General features: G+C 46.3%; 5 protein-coding genes across 9 annotated transcripts; 2 read left to right on the forward strand and 3 right to left on the reverse strand.

Annotated features, from left to right (window-relative positions):
- Window positions 1-184: 184 nt before the first annotated feature.
- On the reverse strand, window positions 185-3,585 carry LOC117848455 (proteinaceous RNase P 1, chloroplastic/mitochondrial). 2 transcript variants are annotated; one of them, XM_072292479.1, is made up of 6 exons: window positions 2,425-3,585; window positions 2,223-2,312; window positions 1,923-2,104; window positions 1,585-1,705; window positions 552-615; window positions 185-440 (listed from the first exon to the last, which is right to left on the reverse strand). In XM_072292479.1, the coding sequence occupies exons 1-6, from the start codon at window positions 3,547-3,549 to the stop codon at window positions 433-435; spliced, it is 1,590 nt and encodes a 529-aa protein (XP_072148580.1). In that variant the 5' UTR covers window positions 3,550-3,585; the 3' UTR covers window positions 185-432. The 2 variants fall into 2 exon arrangements, with proteins under 2 accessions (XP_072148580.1, XP_034585765.1); XM_034729874.2 differs by having other exon boundaries at window positions 552-620; window positions 2,425-3,583.
- A 405-nt stretch (window positions 3,586-3,990) lies between these two features.
- Window positions 3,991-8,425, reverse strand: LOC117849853 (probable methyltransferase PMT26). The gene is made up of 9 exons (XM_034731563.2): window positions 8,211-8,425; window positions 7,069-7,937; window positions 6,829-6,978; window positions 6,146-6,416; window positions 5,948-6,058; window positions 5,676-5,850; window positions 5,323-5,595; window positions 4,923-5,117; window positions 3,991-4,781 (listed from the first exon to the last, which is right to left on the reverse strand). The coding sequence occupies exons 2-9, from the start codon at window positions 7,888-7,890 to the stop codon at window positions 4,565-4,567; spliced, it is 2,214 nt and encodes a 737-aa protein (XP_034587454.1). The 5' UTR covers window positions 7,891-7,937; window positions 8,211-8,425; the 3' UTR covers window positions 3,991-4,564.
- A 183-nt stretch (window positions 8,426-8,608) lies between these two features.
- LOC117849854 (uncharacterized) lies at window positions 8,609-11,837 on the forward strand. 3 transcript variants are annotated; one of them, XR_004639113.2, is made up of 6 exons: window positions 8,609-8,766; window positions 8,841-8,917; window positions 9,075-10,017; window positions 11,077-11,145; window positions 11,334-11,408; window positions 11,546-11,597. XR_004639113.2 is itself a non-coding variant. In XM_034731564.2 (5 exons), exons 3-5 carry the CDS (start codon window positions 9,106-9,108, stop codon window positions 11,657-11,659), a joined length of 1,101 nt encoding a protein of 366 aa, XP_034587455.1. In that variant the 5' UTR covers window positions 8,609-8,766; window positions 8,841-8,917; window positions 9,075-9,105; the 3' UTR covers window positions 11,660-11,837. The 3 variants fall into 3 exon arrangements, 2 of the variants coding, with proteins under 2 accessions (XP_034587455.1, XP_034587456.1); XM_034731564.2 differs by lacking the exon at window positions 11,077-11,145 and having other exon boundaries at window positions 11,546-11,837; XM_034731565.2 differs by lacking the exon at window positions 11,077-11,145 and having other exon boundaries at window positions 8,614-8,762; window positions 11,546-11,837.
- A 493-nt stretch (window positions 11,838-12,330) lies between these two features.
- On the reverse strand, window positions 12,331-14,843 carry LOC117849855 (uncharacterized). Of its 2 annotated transcripts, none has more exons than XM_034731569.2 (10): window positions 14,422-14,843; window positions 14,213-14,326; window positions 14,105-14,150; window positions 13,948-14,030; window positions 13,804-13,865; window positions 13,477-13,538; window positions 13,183-13,242; window positions 13,066-13,098; window positions 12,910-12,975; window positions 12,331-12,805 (listed from the first exon to the last, which is right to left on the reverse strand). In XM_034731569.2, the coding sequence occupies exons 1-10, from the start codon at window positions 14,721-14,723 to the stop codon at window positions 12,761-12,763; spliced, it is 873 nt and encodes a 290-aa protein (XP_034587460.1). In that variant the 5' UTR covers window positions 14,724-14,843; the 3' UTR covers window positions 12,331-12,760. The 2 variants fall into 2 exon arrangements, with proteins under 2 accessions (XP_034587460.1, XP_034587459.1); XM_034731568.2 differs by having other exon boundaries at window positions 14,213-14,310; window positions 14,422-14,842.
- A 176-nt stretch (window positions 14,844-15,019) lies between these two features.
- LOC117849856 (tubulin-folding cofactor B) lies at window positions 15,020-17,316 on the forward strand. Its single transcript, XM_034731571.2, has 7 exons — window positions 15,020-15,219; window positions 15,319-15,589; window positions 15,666-15,727; window positions 15,839-15,880; window positions 16,337-16,470; window positions 16,630-16,699; window positions 17,045-17,316. The coding sequence occupies exons 1-7, from the start codon at window positions 15,115-15,117 to the stop codon at window positions 17,090-17,092; spliced, it is 732 nt and encodes a 243-aa protein (XP_034587462.1). The 5' UTR covers window positions 15,020-15,114; the 3' UTR covers window positions 17,093-17,316.
- The last annotated feature ends 1,146 nt before the right edge of the window (window positions 17,317-18,462 follow it).

Genomic DNA, 18,462 nt, shown 5'->3' on the forward strand with positions numbered 1-18,462 from the left:
ATAATATATTAAATAGGATGGCCTCATCCTAGATGAGTTGGTACAATTCACTAAAAAAATCATTATTATTTCGAACCACTTCATATATGAATCAAATGATACAACCAAACCAAACACACCCTCAATCAATGAAACTTGCAAAAAGGAAATTACTGGTAGCCCAAAACATGAATCGACAGTCAGGGACCAAGGCAAATCATGAATCACCAATCATAATGATCTCAAGTTCTTATATATCCCGGTTCCATATGGATGCCGTGCATCTATTTGTTCTGTTCAAAGCTCAATTTCAGCATTTGACTACTTCCGCATATGCACAGCTGGTTATTATGAAATCCCGTCTACTTGGAAGATTTTCTTGTGGAGCAGATCCACTGCCGCGGCTTTTCAATATCATCACCAGTTGTTGTTGGTACATGCCAGGTTCCATCTTCAGATTCCTACATCACATGAATGGTAATAACGTTTACTGCGCTGCTCAGTTTATATTTTCATGCATGATTGGTGCCGGACGAAGATAGATATATTTTGTTCATGTTCAGATTCACCACCTGAATAACAATTGAATAAGGAGGCGGTAAGTGAAGAGTCGGGCCACGTCCTGAGAAAGTAAGCCTGACCTGCATAGAGTTGCATAGGTCATTCACATTGAAACTTTGACAGGGAAGGAAAAACGAGAGCACAAGATTCAGAGTCTTAGGAGTTAGGAGTACAAAAGGTTCACTTATGACTTGGCCTCAGCACTGGTGCACGATTTAGGGGGTGTTTGGTTTCTTGAGCTATAGTTTAGTCCGTGTCACATCAAATATTCGAAGGCTAATTAGGAGGATTAAATATGAGTGAATTATAAAACTAATTACACAGATGGAGGCTAAACGGCGAGATGAATCTATTAAGCATAATTAATCCATCATTAGCAGATGGGTACTGTAGCAGCACATTTTCAAATCATGGACTAATCAAGCTTAATAGATTTGTCTCGCTATTTAGCCTCCATCTATGCAATGGGTTTTGTAAATAATCTATGTTTAATACTCCTAATTAGTATCTAAACATTTGATCTGACGGGACTAAACTGGACTAAACTTTAATCCGTTTGAACGAACAGGGCCTTATGAGCAGGCCTTTTTGTGCTTCTTAAAGCAACTCCAAGAGTACCCCAAAAAAATCTTCCCCAAAACTATGTATTGGGGTTCTCCTAAAAAAATTTCCACCCAAAACATATCAATCCACAGGATACGCTAATAAATAGCCCCCAATATTTCAAAACAGCCCACGTTATCGTATTGGGCCCATCGGAAGGGACGCGCGGGCGTGCGGGAATCAGGATTGGGGGAGGAACGCCAATGCTAAAATATACGCGGTGACAGGCTGTTTTTTAGCGTCGTGAAAAAATTAGGGAAGGTTTGGTGGACTGTTGGAGTTCGTTTTTTCTTCTTTTTCCATAAAAAAGGTATTGGGGTAAGATTAGCAGCCTCCTGGAGTTACTACTAAAGTGGAGCAACATCAGTTTGCTCTTAAAGTGGAGCAACATCAGTTCTAGGAGGTACATACTTCATGCCGGAGTTCTGCGCAAAAACAAACCTGGTGTTTCTCTTTCCACCTGGGGAAAAAACCAGTACCAAGCAGTTGAAACAAGTGGTCTCGCATCTCATCATTTGTAACAAGCAACGATCGGCAACTGACAGCCGCATACAGCCAATACCTGCAGCAGAAGGGGAAGAAATGATTTGCTGATGTGGCAATTATGCGCTAAAGCAATATATGGAACTTATCCTTCAAACCGGGAAAGGAAACATTAGCATAACCTAAATAACACCGTCAACAGTATGATCCACTCCCTACAATCTTTCGGTACATGATCCAGCTCAACAGTATGAATTTACTGCTGTTGAAGAGAAAGGAAAAAAAAGGGGGCTCACCAATCATCATTGGAACCAGGAGGGGTAGCATACAGAGCTCCAGCATTCCTCCAACCCTCTAGAATCTTCTGGTTGAACGGAGCTTTCGCAGGACCACCATTTACACGGCTCCTATGCAAAATGATCAGCGGCAACTTCTTTGATTTAGTTACTCTCTGTATAGCATTTACAACAGAGTTCACCTGCAAGGAGAGAGTGATCCAAGATTGACAGCATTAGCTCTGTCCGTCTGCCTGCCTTTGTGTCAAGAGGGATGGGATCATAGCTTTACACTGCTTGGCTGAACAAAAATGCTCGTACCTGGGAAAAACTGAAAGCTTTACTATTGTAAAGGCCGACATTGGCGGCATCTATAACAGCATCAAATGGTCCATGGCGACGTAGCCAGCTCTGCAGAGACGAGGCCGCCCTCAGTTAGAAAGACAAGCTTACAAAGTTGGAACTGGAGGAGTATATGTTGCGAATGGTAGAGGAGAAAGAAGAGAATGGATTGGAGACTGACCTGAAAGCCGAGGAAATCCTCCCTGACCTCGCGCTTGATGGCCAGTTCGGTGAGGGAATTTGCAAAGTTGTCAGTCTCGGATGGATCAATGTCTATGCAGACAAGCCTCTCCCCGCAGCGTTGGCATGTCCCTTCCTTGTCCATCTCGCTCCGGCCAACGCTCCATTGCCCCTTGCCAAGCCATCCCTGGCCATGCCAGCCGCCGCCGCCCTTGACGACGCCCTCCCTGACCTGGCTGGGATCCCACTTGTCCACCCCCGCCTCCGACGCGGCGTCCGACCGGAACCAGGCCTCGACAACCTGGGCGGTGGTGTCGCAGACCTGCCTGACGAGGGCGCGCGTCCTGTGCAGTAGCCTGTACACCTCATCGGCCCTGCCCTTGTCCGCGTTGACGCGGAGCAGCGCGGCGAGCTCGGGCTCCTCGGGCACGACGCCAGAGGCGTCCATGTGGGCCTCGACCTGCCCGGCCCCGTCGGCGTCTTTGGCGTCGCAGTACGCGAAGAGGGCCGGGCCGTAGGTGCGGAGGCGCGGCGGGGTGCCCGCAGCGGCCATGCGGCGGACGACGGAGAAGGCCATGGCGGGGTCGCGCGTGGCGGCGGCGAGGCGCGCGACGCTGGTGAGGGTGGCCTCATTGGGCTGAACGCCGTCGGCCTCCATCCTGGCGAAGATGTCGAAGCCCCGCTGGGCGGGGGCGGCGGAGCTTTCGGGGTCGGAGGCGGCGGCGTTGGAGCAGAGGTAGAGCAGGCAGTTGTAGTGGTGGAGGGAGAGCGGGACGGGGGAGTCCGGGGAGAGGGCGGCGTCGTAGAGGCGGAGCGCGGTGGTGAGGTCGGCGTTGCGGGAGCACATGTCGAGCTGGTGGCGGAGGAGACCCTCGGGGGACTCGCGGGCGCGGCGGCGGCGGGTGGCCTTGCCTTCGGCTTCCCCTCTGGCACCGCCGGAGTCCTCCAGCGTCGGCGTCGGGTCAGCGACCGTGGCGGTGGAGGAGTAGGAGTGGCGGCGCCGGCGGGCGAAGGGGAGGTGTAGGGTGGGACGGCGGTGCTGGCGCGGCGGGGAGAAGAGGAGGAAGGTGGCGGCCGTCGGGCGGAGGGCCCCCGCCGCCGCCGCCGCCGCCGCGGCGACACGCATGGCTTGGGGGTTCTGCTGGATTGGGTTGGGTTGGGCCTTGCTTTGCTTCCTTGGAAGGAGAAAACTCTTCTGGTGGCGTTTGTTCCTTTTGCTTATTTTTAGCATGTGTCACATCGAATATTTAGATACTAATTAGGGGTATTAAATATAGATTATTTACAAAACCCATTACATAAGTGGAGGCTAAATGGCGAGACGAATCTATTAATCCTAATTAATCCATCATTAGCAAATGTTTACTGTAGCAACACATTGTCAAATCATGGACTAATTAGGCTTAATAGATTCGTCTCGCCGTTTAGCCTCCACTTATGTAATCAGTTTTGTAAATAGTCTACGTTTAATACTTCTAATTAGTATCTAAACATTCGATGTGACGGGTGCTTAAATTTAAGTCAGTGAACCAAACCAGGCATAGTTCTGGACAAAACAAAACAATCATCTGGAGAAAATCCTTCCACAGCAAGCAAAATCAGACAGCTCTATGTTCCACAACAACCAGAACCAGGATGCCAACCACAATGGCCAATGCATACAAACATCCCTATTCAACAGATAACTTTGTTTCCAACCAATTCCACTGCAGACAGAAGTTTCTTCTGCACTGCTGCTGTACAAGGCCAGCATGCTTGCATCACACTTCACAACACCCATGCAATGCTCAAACTGCCTTTCACAGTTCCACTTGCCCAAGCCTCAATCTGAATCCCAAAGCCACTAGATTCCTTCAAAATTCACACATACTTATCAGTATGATGAATTGATTTCCCAATCATATGCTATGCTACACTAGTACAAAATCTACACAAAAGGGAACAGCACCACCACCACGAAAAAGAGCTAATCTACACCAACACATTCCCCCTCCCAAATACTCCTTAACATCCTCCTCTTTTAACTTGCTGCTTTGAAAAGAACCCTGATAGTATATTCCTACTTGTCTGGTAAATCTCCTTTTTTTTTCTTCCACGGGTTTTAGTGTCAGAGTGGTGGTGATGACAATGATCTTGCCACATCATAGCTTAGCTTCAACTTCATTTGGTCGCCATGACGTCTTTTGCACAAACAGCAAGCCTTCTTTATCCTGGGAATAAGACATCCGGACCTCCCAGTGGAGTGATTTCACAATATTCTCCACCTCACTTATTGTTTCAATGTTGTCTCTTACAATTAGCCGGCCTTCTGGCCTCAACACCCGATCCACCTCCACAACAACAGGTAATAATTCACACCTGCCATGTCAGACAGCACACCCCAACAATCAGTGTCGAGGATGAAACTCTCATGACTAGTATGAATAAATGCAAGAACACAATCTAATTGAAAGTTCAGTCCCAGGCAATGTGGTACCCGAAGCATTCACAATAACTTACCTCTTCTTAACCTTGGAGAACAGATGGTTAGCATGCAGAAGATCATAAGTTCTTGGATAGGTGCTAAACGACTCACACCAGTCATGATACAGTCCAAACAGCCCACGCTCATATATAATTGGAAGTGTGTCAGGTGAATCAATTGGGATCACATTCATGACCCACACCTTGAGATCATGCAAAGCTGCCGCAAACCTACAACAGAAAGTGGAATTGAGAAATGAATATGCTGTGGTGCAAGATGGTGCGTTTTTTGTTTCAGGAACTGCAAGTAGGAGCTAAAAAAATAAAGTCTAACACAGATCCCAGTGAGAGAGAATTCGATAAATGAGGCCAGAGAAAGATCTCCACAAGTTCAGAAAGGCAGATTGAACAATATAAAACGACTGCACAGCCTTACCCTCCATATACAGCTTTCATATCCATAACATTTCTAACAGCCGACCAATCAACACCCAAACCATTCATGTATGAATTGCTCACGACTCGCTTCCAATGTTCATAGTCCACTTGAAAATCTTCTGGGGCAGGTTTCCCGTATACTCCAGCCTCAGAACTTTTCAGCCAATAAGGTGGTTTCTCCAGTCTCAATGGCCATAACTCCGGCCATTTTGAACCACGAATGGTAAGATCTACAGGCAACTTATGCATACAAGTCCTCAATGATACGTTCCTGAACGACGACAAGAGATGAAGCTAAAATTAGGTCCAATGTGATCAACATCGGAGGTATAGCCTGTTGAGAACACTTACCACACTGCATCAGGATCATCATACTCTCCACAGATTGGAGAGTTTGCTTCAGATCTTTCTTCATAGCAGCTGTTATCTGTTGGCTTTCTGAAAATTGCTATACCCACTCTATTCACTCTATCCTTTACTTTGTTGACCATTTTCCAGCACATTGACCTAGTTAGAGCAGACATTGCTAGAACAATGCAAAACAAAGATAATTCTTAGGCACAAAATTTATAATTTCATTACAACATTAGGAAAAGAGTTGATGTCTGAATACTCAACAATACCTTCCCATATCTCAACGTCTTCAGGCAACTTCTGGTATACAGGAGTAGCAGACCACACGAAGTAACCACCAGGACGCAACAGTCTGTCCAATTCGAGCAAGAGTTTACCCCCTGCCAAATATCAGGCATAGTATTAAAAAAAACAGCTACAGAAAGGGACTGTATTGTACTGGTACAGTATTCCCGTGACAAAAGCACCTTCAATATGCCATGGTACCCTACAGCGTGCACAATGAACAACATCAAAGACCCTACTGGGAAATGGGAGCCTTTTTGTACCCATGACAGCTGATATAGCAGGGATTCCTCTTTCAAGAGCAAATTGCACCTGAGCTTCATGCTCATCTTTAGGTGCAAATGACATAGTGATCACATCTCTGTCAAATAGATATCCTCCAAAGCTAGCTACTCCACAACCAACATCTAAAACTACACGAGTACGTTTTCCCCATGCTATGTCCTTCTTTGCCTGTGCAGTAGCATTAAAAAATGTCAGTCAAACTTTAGGTACAACTACATTAAAGCACCAGTGCAAAATCCTTTTTTGCAAGTAAAATGAGCATGTTCTGCTTAATTGCATTTAGTCTCAATCCTCAGGTGTGTATGCCAGCATAGCTACTACATATGCATAAACTCAACCCAGAGAAATTCATGCAGGGCACCTACTGAACAAATCATGAGAATTCTGTATGCATCAGTAAATTGCACCTGACAAGCCTGTAGTCACTTGCCATGCATGAAGTCTTGCAGTAAATATTTTCTTGAACAATTGAAAAGTTTGTTTGTCAACATACCAGGAATTTATAATGCATCAGTAAAAAAACATTATAGTGCACACTAGCAACGACAGTTGATCCACATGGAGAAACGTATAGTGTTACCTCCTGAATGAAATCAATGTAATGCAATGCACCATGTTTGAACTGAGTTCCACCTCCCGGAAAAATGAGGTGCTCCCCAGAAACCTTAACCCAGTTTTGGTGTCCCTTGTATTCGATCAGCTTAGTATGAGGGACGTTATTGTACCATATCTGTAGCAATAAAACCTTGAATAAATAAATAAATAAACTTGATAGATAACATGGTATAAGTATCAAGGCACATGAATGGCCAACACAAACCTGATCCCTGCTCTTAGGCCACCTTATTGGATTACTATAGCCCTCTGGTAGAGGAACAAGGCAGGTAGGAGGCTTCTCAGGGCAATGCCTTTCTCGATGTTCATAGTGCTTGGTGGAACGAAGCTTGTTGATAGCTTGTACGTTGTCGAGGCATGGAATATAATCTGCTCTGGCGTCAACATTGCACAGCTTCCAACTAAAGCTCATTGGGGTACTCGACGTCGCTGTTTGCTCCTTAGTGTCCTTGTTAGATTGTGCAGCCTGAGTAGGCCATGGTCCGCGCTCCGTGGTGGTCTCGTTCAGAAGCTCTGCTTGACTCCCATCAGGGAACACCTCTGTTGGCTTATCTTCCTTTGGTGCCTGCTTATTCTCATTCAACTTCTCCTTGAGCTTTGAGGCACTCTGTTCATCAGGCTGCTTGACTTGCTCCCTGACATTCTGCTGCGGACCATCGGTGCTGGACTCTGTGGCAGCGTCCTTTGTTACAGGAGGCACTTGCTCTGTAACAGGTGGTGGATCATCATCGGTGGTTGTGGTTCCCTCGGCCGGCACTGGATCAAGGGGCACATCCCGTTCCATTTCACCGGTGGCATCATCCTCACCGGCATTGGTTAAGCCTCCGGTGGCAGGAGGAGAGTCATGAGGTGCCAATGGGCGGACTTTGGGCTGAAAAGGAGGGAACTCGGCGGGGGTGACGAGCATGGTTGATGCCATCCACACAGCGACCAAGCAGAGCGCGACGACGATGGTGGCGGTGGAGCAGGAGCAGTAGGAGGACTGCGGTGGCCGCCGGGCATCGAGCCGCGTGTGGCCGAACGCCATGTCGACCCGTCCGATGCTCACATCTGACAAGCAGAGCGCCTCACCTCCTGATTAATCAAACAAACCAACGAGAAGAGTTGGAGTTAAGCCTTAAGCGCATTGCATACATGGATTCTTCATCGCATTTTGGAGGCTGCAAGAACGGCAGCTCGATTAAATGTTTGAGGGGCGTTTCGACAACAAACTAAAAGAATCGAAGAGGGGAACTAGCTAGTAAAAGAAAGAAATTGGCAAAGGGAAAAGGAAATCGAGCAGACGATGAATTGAAACAACGCGGAGCGTCAGGGACGGAGAATTATGACTGCTAATCTGGTACGTACCTTGGCTGGGAACGAATCGACGGAGAGGGAAGGGACTGGATCCAGATTCCGCGTGTCGGCAGCCAAGAACAGCCACCGAAATCAGACAGTGGATTGTTCTAGGAGGAGCGACGGATTGCCCATGCAGCAGATACGGAGGGGATGAGCATCAAGCAAGGGGAGGGTGCATTCATGCCGGGCACCAACTGTGCTGCCGCCGCGTTCTCCGCTCTATTTTCCTACTACCTCCACTCCACCAGCCGTCGTCCAGCGCGGTCGCGGAGCAGCAGCAGCTGGCATGAGACGCTGGACGGTGGGCCCTCGAGGGAGAAAATAGAGATTCCACCAGTCCCCGCAGGGCCCCACTGGCCAGCGAGGGGAAGGAGATTAGAAGCTCCTCAATGGCCGCCCTGCAAATCAATCGGAAGGAAGGAGGGGAGGGGGGAGAGGAAGGGAGCAGCAGCAGCAGCCGGGTGAAGGGTGAATCGGTGATTCGATTCGATTGCTTGCTTTGCTTGGCTTCCCCGCCTCAAGCTCAAATCGAACCCAGCAGTTGCAAATCCAAATCCGCGGGCAGGTATCAATCAATTTCCGCCGCCTCTTCCTTCGTCCTCCTGCTGCTGACTCCTCCTATCTACCATGCCGCTGCAGTGCAGTGCAGTGGCCCGTGCAGGTTCCCGCGTCCCAATCATCCAACCAGGTGCTGATTTCCTGCCTCAGCTCCAGATGTAAGTATATATCTGCTTTGTTTCCTTTCATCAACGCCAGCCTCCTGGTCCTGGATTAGCATTAATCTCATCATGAACCACCCAGCCAATGCACGCTCCTTTAAGAGTAGACCACACCCCCCACTAACAGTAGCATTAATCTGTGTTGGGTACTCAGATTTCACAAGGACATGGTCTTCTGATCCGAGATGTTCCTCAAGGAACAGCATCAGCAACCCAACGCCACTGATCAAACTGATGCCATCAACTCGCCTACTGCTGATGACCACCACAAACCAGGCGTCCCCCGTGTATCAAGCTGCAGCACCGATAAGGATTCTGGCCTTTCACTTTGCCGGGTCTGTCATTGTGTCGAACCTGATTTGGGAGGCGAGTCTGCCTTAGGTTTCTTGGGCATCGTGCCACCTTCTAGAGAGCCATCTGCTCCAAGGACCGACGATGACGCTACCAAGACTTCCACCAGCAAGGATGCCATCACTGGGCCAAAGGATGGAACCAATGCTCCCAGGTTTGTTGAGTTCATAAGCCCCGAGGGGGAGATATTCGTATGCACTGCTGACGTGGAATCAGGCCCCCTCCACCAACAAGATCATCTTGTGGATCTAGGCTGTTCCTGCAAGAACGAGCTTGCCCTGGCGCATTATGCCTGTGCATTGAAGTGGTTCATCAGCCATGGATCCACTGTATGTGAGATATGTGGAAGTGTTGCTGCAAATGTAAGGCCTGATGATTTCAACAAGGTCCTCGCGTCCTTGAAGGATTATGAAGCTCTCAGGGAAAGGACATCTACAGGGGAACTCTCATACTTGCAGCATGTGCCTGGTACAGGTGTTGATCCAGATGCTGTTGCAGCAATACGAAGGCAGCGGCTTAGTGAGATATCATCTTGGTTCAATCCTCATAACTCTCACATGGCTGTTTCTCAAGGCCACGTTGATCAACCGCCACTTAGTCCAACCAATAATTCTGTACTAGAGCATAGTGTTGTGGCAGCGAGGCGGGTACATACAAGATGGAGTTTGGAGAGTACTGGAGTTCTTGTTGCTATCGGCCTAGCTGTCATTGTTCTTGCATGGTTGGTTGCTCCACATGTTGGCAAGGTATGTAAAAAGCTCTGTTCTTATTTACATATCCTCTGGTGGCATTTGAAAATTGCAACTTTTGAACTCAACTGCACACCCCTTCTCATAATTACTAAAATTTTCTGATATTTCATTTTTACCAGAACAGCGCAAACAAACCTCCCATCTGTTTAGCTGAAAAAATTAAGGAAAAATAGGCATTTTGATCCCTGAACTTTGCACCGAGAGTCAAGTTCATCCCTCAACTTCCATATTGGCCAATCTAGTCCCTCAACTTTTGTTTTTGGATCAAACTCGTCCTTTGTGCTTATATGGAGCTCCATATTAGCATGAAACTGATGCGAAAAGTCTTTTATACCCTTGTCTCCTTCTTTCCCTCTTTAATTTCCACCGTTAGAGTACAATAGCAGTATGATCCAAAATAAATATGAGCAAATATGTGTTTATTGAGAGAGTATGAATACATATGTGGAGCATGTATACCGTACCATAAGTATGTGAGCACATGTCAATTTCAATTTTAAAGCATGTGTACATACACTGAATTGTATATATACCAAAATAATATGAGTACATACTTGTTTGATTACATACATTTTGCATATCAAATTCGTATGAGCACATACATGTTTGACCTACAAGAGCCAAGGGCAAAAGTGACTTTTAGCATTAGTCTACCGCATCAACATAAGGACGAGTTTGACCCAAAAACGGAAGTTGAGGGATTAAATAGGTCAATTTGAAAGTTGAGGGACGAACTTGACCCTCGGTGCAAAGTTCAGGGACCAAAATGCCTATTTTGCCAAAAATTAACCAATCAAGCAGTCACACAATTGTAATTAGACGGACATATAAAACAAAGAGACAAAGAACTTTATATATGCATAAATCAGGTTATCGATCCTTTGAAGGTTCTCCACACATTAAGTACCATTGACTGAAGGACACTGTTATTCTGCTAAAACATATTTGTTTGTGTGATGATGTGATTTTCCTTTTTTTTTTCCTTTACGGAAGTGCAGTTTGTAACTATTAGTGTAGCTTCAAGTTAATGTAAGTGGTCCTCTGTGTTTGAAGGTTGTTATAATGACAGTCTTCTGATCTGTAGAAGTTACATGTGAGGCTGTGTTTGAGGGTGTATGATAGGTGATGTACTGACATGCATATTCCTTTCTTTCGTTTTTTTAGTTCTACCATTTTGTCTATATATAATTTTCAGCTAATTAGCAAGGATTCCTTGCTCAAAGGAAACTAATGCTGATGTATGCGCAAAGTAGTCCTATGAATGAAGCATTTGTTGGGAAGTATGATTTATTTTTGGGGTTTTTGTGCAGAAAGCTGCTGTAATTGGTCTTCATATGCTTCTTGGAGGTTTATGCGCGTTGACTCTAGTAATATCCCTGAGATTTGTAAGTAGACAATGATATTTCATGATATATGGCATTTTCTTTTTACCAGACCTTTCTACCTTTGACTGAGAGTGAATCTGCAGAAAGCGATGGTCATATACATTTGGTTTAATTGTGATGATCCTCTATGGTTGCAGGTTTTCCCGAGAATCCAGTATGGGTCTATGCAATATTGGGCAATCTTGTTTGTGTCCTGGTTCCTTGTGTTTGGTGTTTGGGCCTCTCGAACTCGCAGCATACGCTCCTCATGAGCATATGTAGTGTAGCGTGAGTCACTGTGGCAGACCCGGATTGCTTCGCCATGGCAGTGTTAGGTACTGCATCCCTGTATATATTCACCATACTATCTATAATGGTTGCCTTTTTAGAGTTTTTTTCTTATTTAAGATGTATATGCTTGACCTAAGGAAAGATGGAAAATCATGTTCAGCACTGTGTGTTGTGGTAATAGTATATTTGTTGGACTTGTTTGAGATAAGCAAACTAGGCTAATATTGAGAACTGAGACAGATAAAACTAGTTATTATGTAACAAGAAAAGAAGTAAAAGTTGTGCAGGCTAGAGTTATTTTTTTTGAAACGTACAGGCTAGAGTTATAGGCCGCCCAAAATGGATCTCATCGCTCCAGTAATTACAGGCATTGTTCCTATGGATCCTTGGTAATGATCTCCGAGCGAGCTTGATGCTGTTCGAGTGGTTTACATGAATGCTGATTCATCATCACCTGAACTGAACCTTTTTTACTTCTTTTGAGCTGCAACTGAACTGAACTTTAGTAGAAGCATGAGTCATCCGCTCCTAGTAGAATTAGAATCCTTATAAATGGAATGGGAATGGCTTTGCTGGTGCGATTGCGATGGCCTAACCTACTGCTTCGGTCTACTGCAATCCACAAAGCTAGCAACAGTTGGGGCGTTTCAGATATCAGAATAGATTGGGGCAATTTTATTTGGTACTCCCAAATTATAGGTCGTATGCATACAAACACCTATGAATTTTCTAGATGCATACAAACACCTTGGAACAGAGGGAGCAATTCAGTTTATCAGCGGACCAGCAATAGCTTTGGTTGTCCTAATCATTTGATTAGGAAAAAAAGGACTCCTTGCAGCTCCTTCAGTAATCTATACTACACTAGTTGACACAGACGACGATTAACAGCAGCAGCGGTATGTGACGATTAACATTACATCATCATCCATCCTAGGGTTGGCAGCTCAAATGCCCTGCGCTGCACATCTAATCATACTGGTATATTTCACCAGCTTCTTCTTCATTCTACTGCTTGATGGAGTGGATTCAGGTCTCCTCATCCTCCTCTTCCTATACAAGTACCCCCTCCTTGCCATTCATCACCTTTCACCAAGTACCGTTTCAAGAAGGGCCTCTTCCTCCTCCTGCAGGACACGGAGTAGGATAGCCAAGTTCAGGAAATCTTGTCCATTGCGTCCTACCTCAGAGCACTGAACTACATTCATAAGGTAAGGAAGAGTCAGCGTACCACTAGAGCTGTAAATTCTGTCTCTTCGTCTATGGCGTCAACAACTGCAGGATCATCCATCAAATCCTGTGAAAACATTCACAATGCATCATCAGTTGTCTGCTCTACATACAGGTTGCGGTGATAAAGGGAAATGCCGATCATAACACTGCTTACATCTTCAGCGATGTGCAGCACACCATCCTTATCCTGCACAAAACATGTGGCACCATTCTCAGACATCATGTACAAAAATGAATGTTGCAACAAGAAGTTCGACAACAGCCGACTAACCTTGACTGCGACGAATAAAAGAGGATCAACTGGTGTGTAAATCATATAGTGAGCACCATCCTGCAAATACAAAGTGTCAGCAATCACAAGCGTGCCAATGAAGGCCCAAGATTGGATATTTATCAATTACTTATTTGGGGACTTGTACGTCAACTGTGAAGACTCACGATAGCAGTAGCAGCATAGCATGCCGCATATGCCAATTATTCTGGCAAAAGCTAACAAAGTCACAGCAAATGTATATCTAGTTGATCGAAACTGCATTCCCATATTACATCAAAGCAGTTTGCTCACCAAATTGAAGCAGCAAATCTCTACACCCTCGAAAGGTACCCCGTCGCCACCATCACCGGAATCTGGAATCTTTAAATGAGATACCAAAGAGGATGTTGCAAATGGTAGTTCATACTAGTAATCAAATAGGTAATTCATACTAGTAAGCAAATAGGTAGTTTGTGACATTGTTGAGTTATTGTCTACAAACATTTTGTACTGACAAGATAGATATTGTCAAAACCTTTGCACTGACTCTCTCAAAAGCAAATACAGTTGTTTAATGAATTTGGCTAGATGATAAGGTACGTTGCCCAAAACAAAATGCACGCCTGTAGTTTTGGTTACCATGAAACTCTTGAATGGCTTCTTCAGGGAAGCAGAAGCCACCCCTTGCTGTATAACAGAATCTGAAACAGAGAGCAAGATGCTTGATATTTTGGTTACAGCAGCAAGGTACTGGACCATTTTTTTGCATTTCTGAGTCCTTACCCGCTTTCGACAAAGTGCATATGCACTCTCGCAAGGGCATAGGCAACGGAAGGAATGATTTGCTTGAGTTGGTCGTCGTCAACCTACACAGGTTTTGCTTAATAAAAGGGGTGGGGGAAAACGTATAGATGAGGTGGAGAGGAGGGTGAAGACATACAGCTATCCATCCACTGAAATTTGTGCTCTTGAGGACCTGCACAGGCCTGGAAGAAGATGAGGGTTACGATGTGTACTTATCAGTAGCAATGAATAGAATGGGGTTTACATGTCAACGGGGCAGAGAAGCATGCAGTCGTGGTCCTGGGAGCTCCGGAAGACTCTCCTGATTATGCACTCCAAGGGGCGGTTGGTGGCGTCATCGATCTGCAATGCCTCTCCTCTGAGCATTTCATTTCATTTCATTTGTAGCTCAGGCGCTCAGCTCCTCAGAAATCAGAATGAAATGCAAAGCAGAAGAGGAAGAAGAAGACGTACGATGGTGACGATGCGCTTGGATGCTGCGGCGATGCACCTGCCCTTGTCATCCAGCACGAAGCCGGCCGGCGGCTTGGGCATGGCGGCGGCCCGGGTGCCACCAGCGAACCTCCCCACCTCATCCTCCTGGTCGTCGTCCTCGTCGTCGTCGTAGTCCAGAGGAGGGGCTCTGGGCGGACGGCGGGCGGGCCGGTCGACCCGCTTGTTGTTCCTGGGAGGGGGGCGCGGGCGGGCGCGGTGTTGCTGTTGCTGTTGCTGGCGGGGCGGCGCGGCGCGGACGGAGACGGCGCGGCGCGCGACATGGGGCAGGGGAGGCTTGGTCCCCTGCTTGCACAGGAAGACCACCGGGGGCACGAGAGTGGCAGCCGCCATTTCGCTCTGCCGCTAGAGGAAGCGGAAGAGAAGATCAGAGGAGGACTGGATGGATAGATAGCTCTCCTCCCTCGCCACTCTCTCTAGCTCTCCCCTCGTGGGCTGGCTTTGAAAAGAGCCCAGCTTGCGGCGACTCCTCAGGTGGGCTGGCCGCCGGATCAGGGCCCAGCCCAAAACTGACAGAGGCAGGAGGCAGCCCATGGCCCCAAATCCTCGCCGGCAAGCACGCCGCCGCCGCCGCTGGCTGCTTGCTGCCTTGCCTGTCTCACACACACAGAGCCCGTGCCCGGCGACAGCGGCAGCGCCCGATCCCCTCCGGTCATGGCGTCATCCAAGCTGCAGCTTCCGGCGGACGACAGTGTCCTCCTGCTCGTCACCCACTCCAATCTCTCCACCTTCGCCGCAGACATCCGCGTCTCGCAACAGGTACGCGCGTTGGATTCGATTGGATCCATTCCTCCCCCCCCCCCCCCCCCCCCCCCCCCCCCAATCTCATCTCCTAAAGGGAAGTGCCTCCGATCGCAGACCACCGTCGAGGCGCTCAAGGACAAGCTCTGGCGCAAGACCGGCACCGCCGTCGCCTCCATGCGCCTCCAGCTCCGCGACGACACCGGCGCCAAGGTCGCCGACCTCGACGACGACGACGCCCCACTCGCAGCCTACGGCCCCTACAACGGCTACCGGATCCATGTCCTCGATCTCGATCCCTCCTCGATCACCTCTGGGGGCTGGTTGGAAGACACTTCCCTTGTTGACAAGTACAAAATGTCCGATGAGGCATACGACAAGCTCCACAGTAAGTGTTTAAACAACACCAATATTCCTACGCCTTACCCAATCCCACTCCTCATGTCTTGTAATTTTGGTGCCAGCTAACTTTCGAAAATTCAAAGAAAAGATGGCCCCGAAAACCTCTACATCAGAGGATAAACAAGTAAGTTAGCTCCTGTTAATTTCGACTCTTCTCTTCCATCTTCTTTTTTTTTACGGACAGTTAATCAGAAACCCATCTTTCACCTCACTTCCCTTACTCTTATCTCTTCAGCAATCAGAAAAGCACATGGAGGAATTGTGCTCCAAAATCAAGGTCAGTTAATTTGCTTCTACCCATGTGCATTCCATCTGGTTGCACTAACTAGACTCTCAAACGCTCCAATCTCAGCGTCGGATTTTTTTTCTTCTTCTTCGGAAATGCTGATGATTTGTCTTTCAAAAAAAAAATGCTGATGATTTAGCACCCAAAAGACACCCTTCCAGCACCACCTTTAGTTTCCATATGTAATGGCTGCCACTATCCTAGCTGGACGTGCTATCTATATACCAAATACCATCCTTGATACAATAGTTATTAATAACCTAATTTTTGAGCTAATAAATCAGCACGGTAACCCCTTTCATTGTCTGGATATGTCATGTTCCTCTTCCGGTGCACCCTTTTCCCCGAGGATTATATTTGTAACATCCTTAGACCTTAGGATGGATTTCAAACTTGCAGTCTTCATGATTGCCAACTGCAGCAAGTGATCTAACAAGTATGTCACAGGTGGGAGATAGATGTGAAGTGGAGCCAGGTGCCAAGAGGGGCACAGTAAAATTTGTCGGCAGAGCTGAAGCTCTTGGGCGTGGATTCTGGGTTGGAGTGCAATATGATGAGCCACTGGGAAAGCACGATGGCATGTATGTTCATTGCTAAATCATTAAAATAATTTTAAAAACTTTAAGTTGATTGTGTGATTACTCGTTATTATTTGTGATGCCAATTGCAATTTTTGCCGCATGACATGTCAATATATAGCTCTTTATAACGTTTTCCTTTTCTTGTTGGTTGCTGGACAGGGTGAAAGGCATTCGCTTCTTCGAGTGCCCCCAAGGTCATGGGGCAATTGTGAGGCCAGAGAAAGTAAAGGTATTTTGCTTGCTAGATGCCTAACTGGTTACTGAAATTTAGTTGAAATAAGCTTATGGAACTAGAGTAATGCAGGCTGTTTGCAGTAGTGGATCATGGGACATGATCACATGAGGGTGTGTGTTGTGCTTTAAGGTCTTGAGAATTTTTCTTTTAATCGTATGCATGCTTCTTTCTTTGCGACGTCGGATATTTCAAGTACCTATTTCTTAGTTTTTCAGGAAAAAAAAAGTACTTATTGCTTATTAATAAGGGTGATAAAATTAACTGGCATGGGAAATTTTGGTCACAGAAGTTAAAATGTCCCCTAACAGTTTTTTTCTCCTTTTAATTCTATTTTACCAGGTCGGCGACTACCCAGAGAGAGACCCGTTCGAAGAAGAGGAGATATAGGCAAGCGAGGTGTGGTGCATTTGTTGTGTAATTGAAACGCGTGTGAAAGCCGATTGATTTTTAGGGTTTGGGTGTGCTGTTACTATCTTGTTGGTCAGTCAGACTCGGTTACTGTTATTGTTGTAGTATAAGTTGGTCGTTGAAGTCCGTATGCGCTTGCCCTGCCGTTACAATCTTGGTGGACAGATGTTTTCTTTGCAAATGCTTTCAGTTCCCGAGTTCAACTCGCTGTAGAATTATAAGTGAATTAAACGGGGCTAGTCGGCTGTTTCGAGTTGTACATGAAATCACCATGGGTGCCTTCAGCTGAGCATCCGGTCAGCTGTGCTTTGCAAACCACGGATCAGTGCAAAGCTGTGAGGACGGTTTTTCTCCAACCAATCGAGTTTTTTTTTTTCAATAAAAAATCATCCGCTCTCTGTGACGATGCACCACCTAGTATTTGCTTAGCTATGGTATTTTGGCTGAGGTATGGCTAGCAATTTGAGACAAGATTTAGCTAAAGAATAAGCTAAGGTGTAAGAAGGTTTAGCTAAAGAAATTTGAAATTTTTTAGCCCTGAATCCGAAGAAAGTTTGCCAAAACTAACCAACAGCTGCACAAGAGTCGAGAAAAAAAGTTACGCAAACTGCAGTCTCTGGATCTCAGTCATCTGAAAACCCAAAACTTTTCTGTAATCCTAAGGTTTCCTCTTATGGTCAAAATTTTCCTTTGGTATTTGAAGAAAGGTGTGATCCTCACTCAAGATAATTTGGCAAAAAAGCATTGGCATGGCTATAATACTAATGAATCTATACAGCACTTGTTTTTTATTGCCATATGGCTAGGTTTATTTGGAATACCATATATATTGCGTTTAATATTTTAGTCACCTTCTATTGTATCCAATATGTTTGGTTCTTGACTCAAAGGTCTCTCTTCTAAGCTTAGACGTCAAATTTTAGTGGGTGCGACTGCTCTATGTTGGGCTATTTGGTTGAGTTGAAATGATATGGTTTTCCATAGATCCTCTTCTAACTCTTTCATGCATGTTATTTTTAAGGAACTTACTGATCAGAGGTTGATCATTGCTGTTTAAGAGGAAGAGATAGATAATCCGAAGATGGGATGCAGGAAGTAGGAGTCTACCGTCGCGTAGCTCTTCAACAATTTTGGTTAGCTCCAACAATTTTGGTTGGAAGTTTAGGCCCTGTTTGGCATGGCTCCAACTCCGGGTGGAGTTGCTCCACTCCAGAACTCCACGTGGAGCCAGCTTCGCTCCAAAACTCCAGAACTAAAATGGGATGTTTGGCTAGATGGGTGCTCTCAGCTCCAAAAAAGATCGATTTCAGTGTGGATTGCCATTGTTGCCCCCCAATTAAGACCCCACT

Source organism: Setaria viridis, chromosome 3 (assembly GCF_005286985.2).
Source record: "Setaria viridis chromosome 3, Setaria_viridis_v4.0, whole genome shotgun sequence".
In the NCBI taxonomy this organism is placed as follows: domain Eukaryota; kingdom Viridiplantae; phylum Streptophyta; class Magnoliopsida; order Poales; family Poaceae; genus Setaria; species Setaria viridis.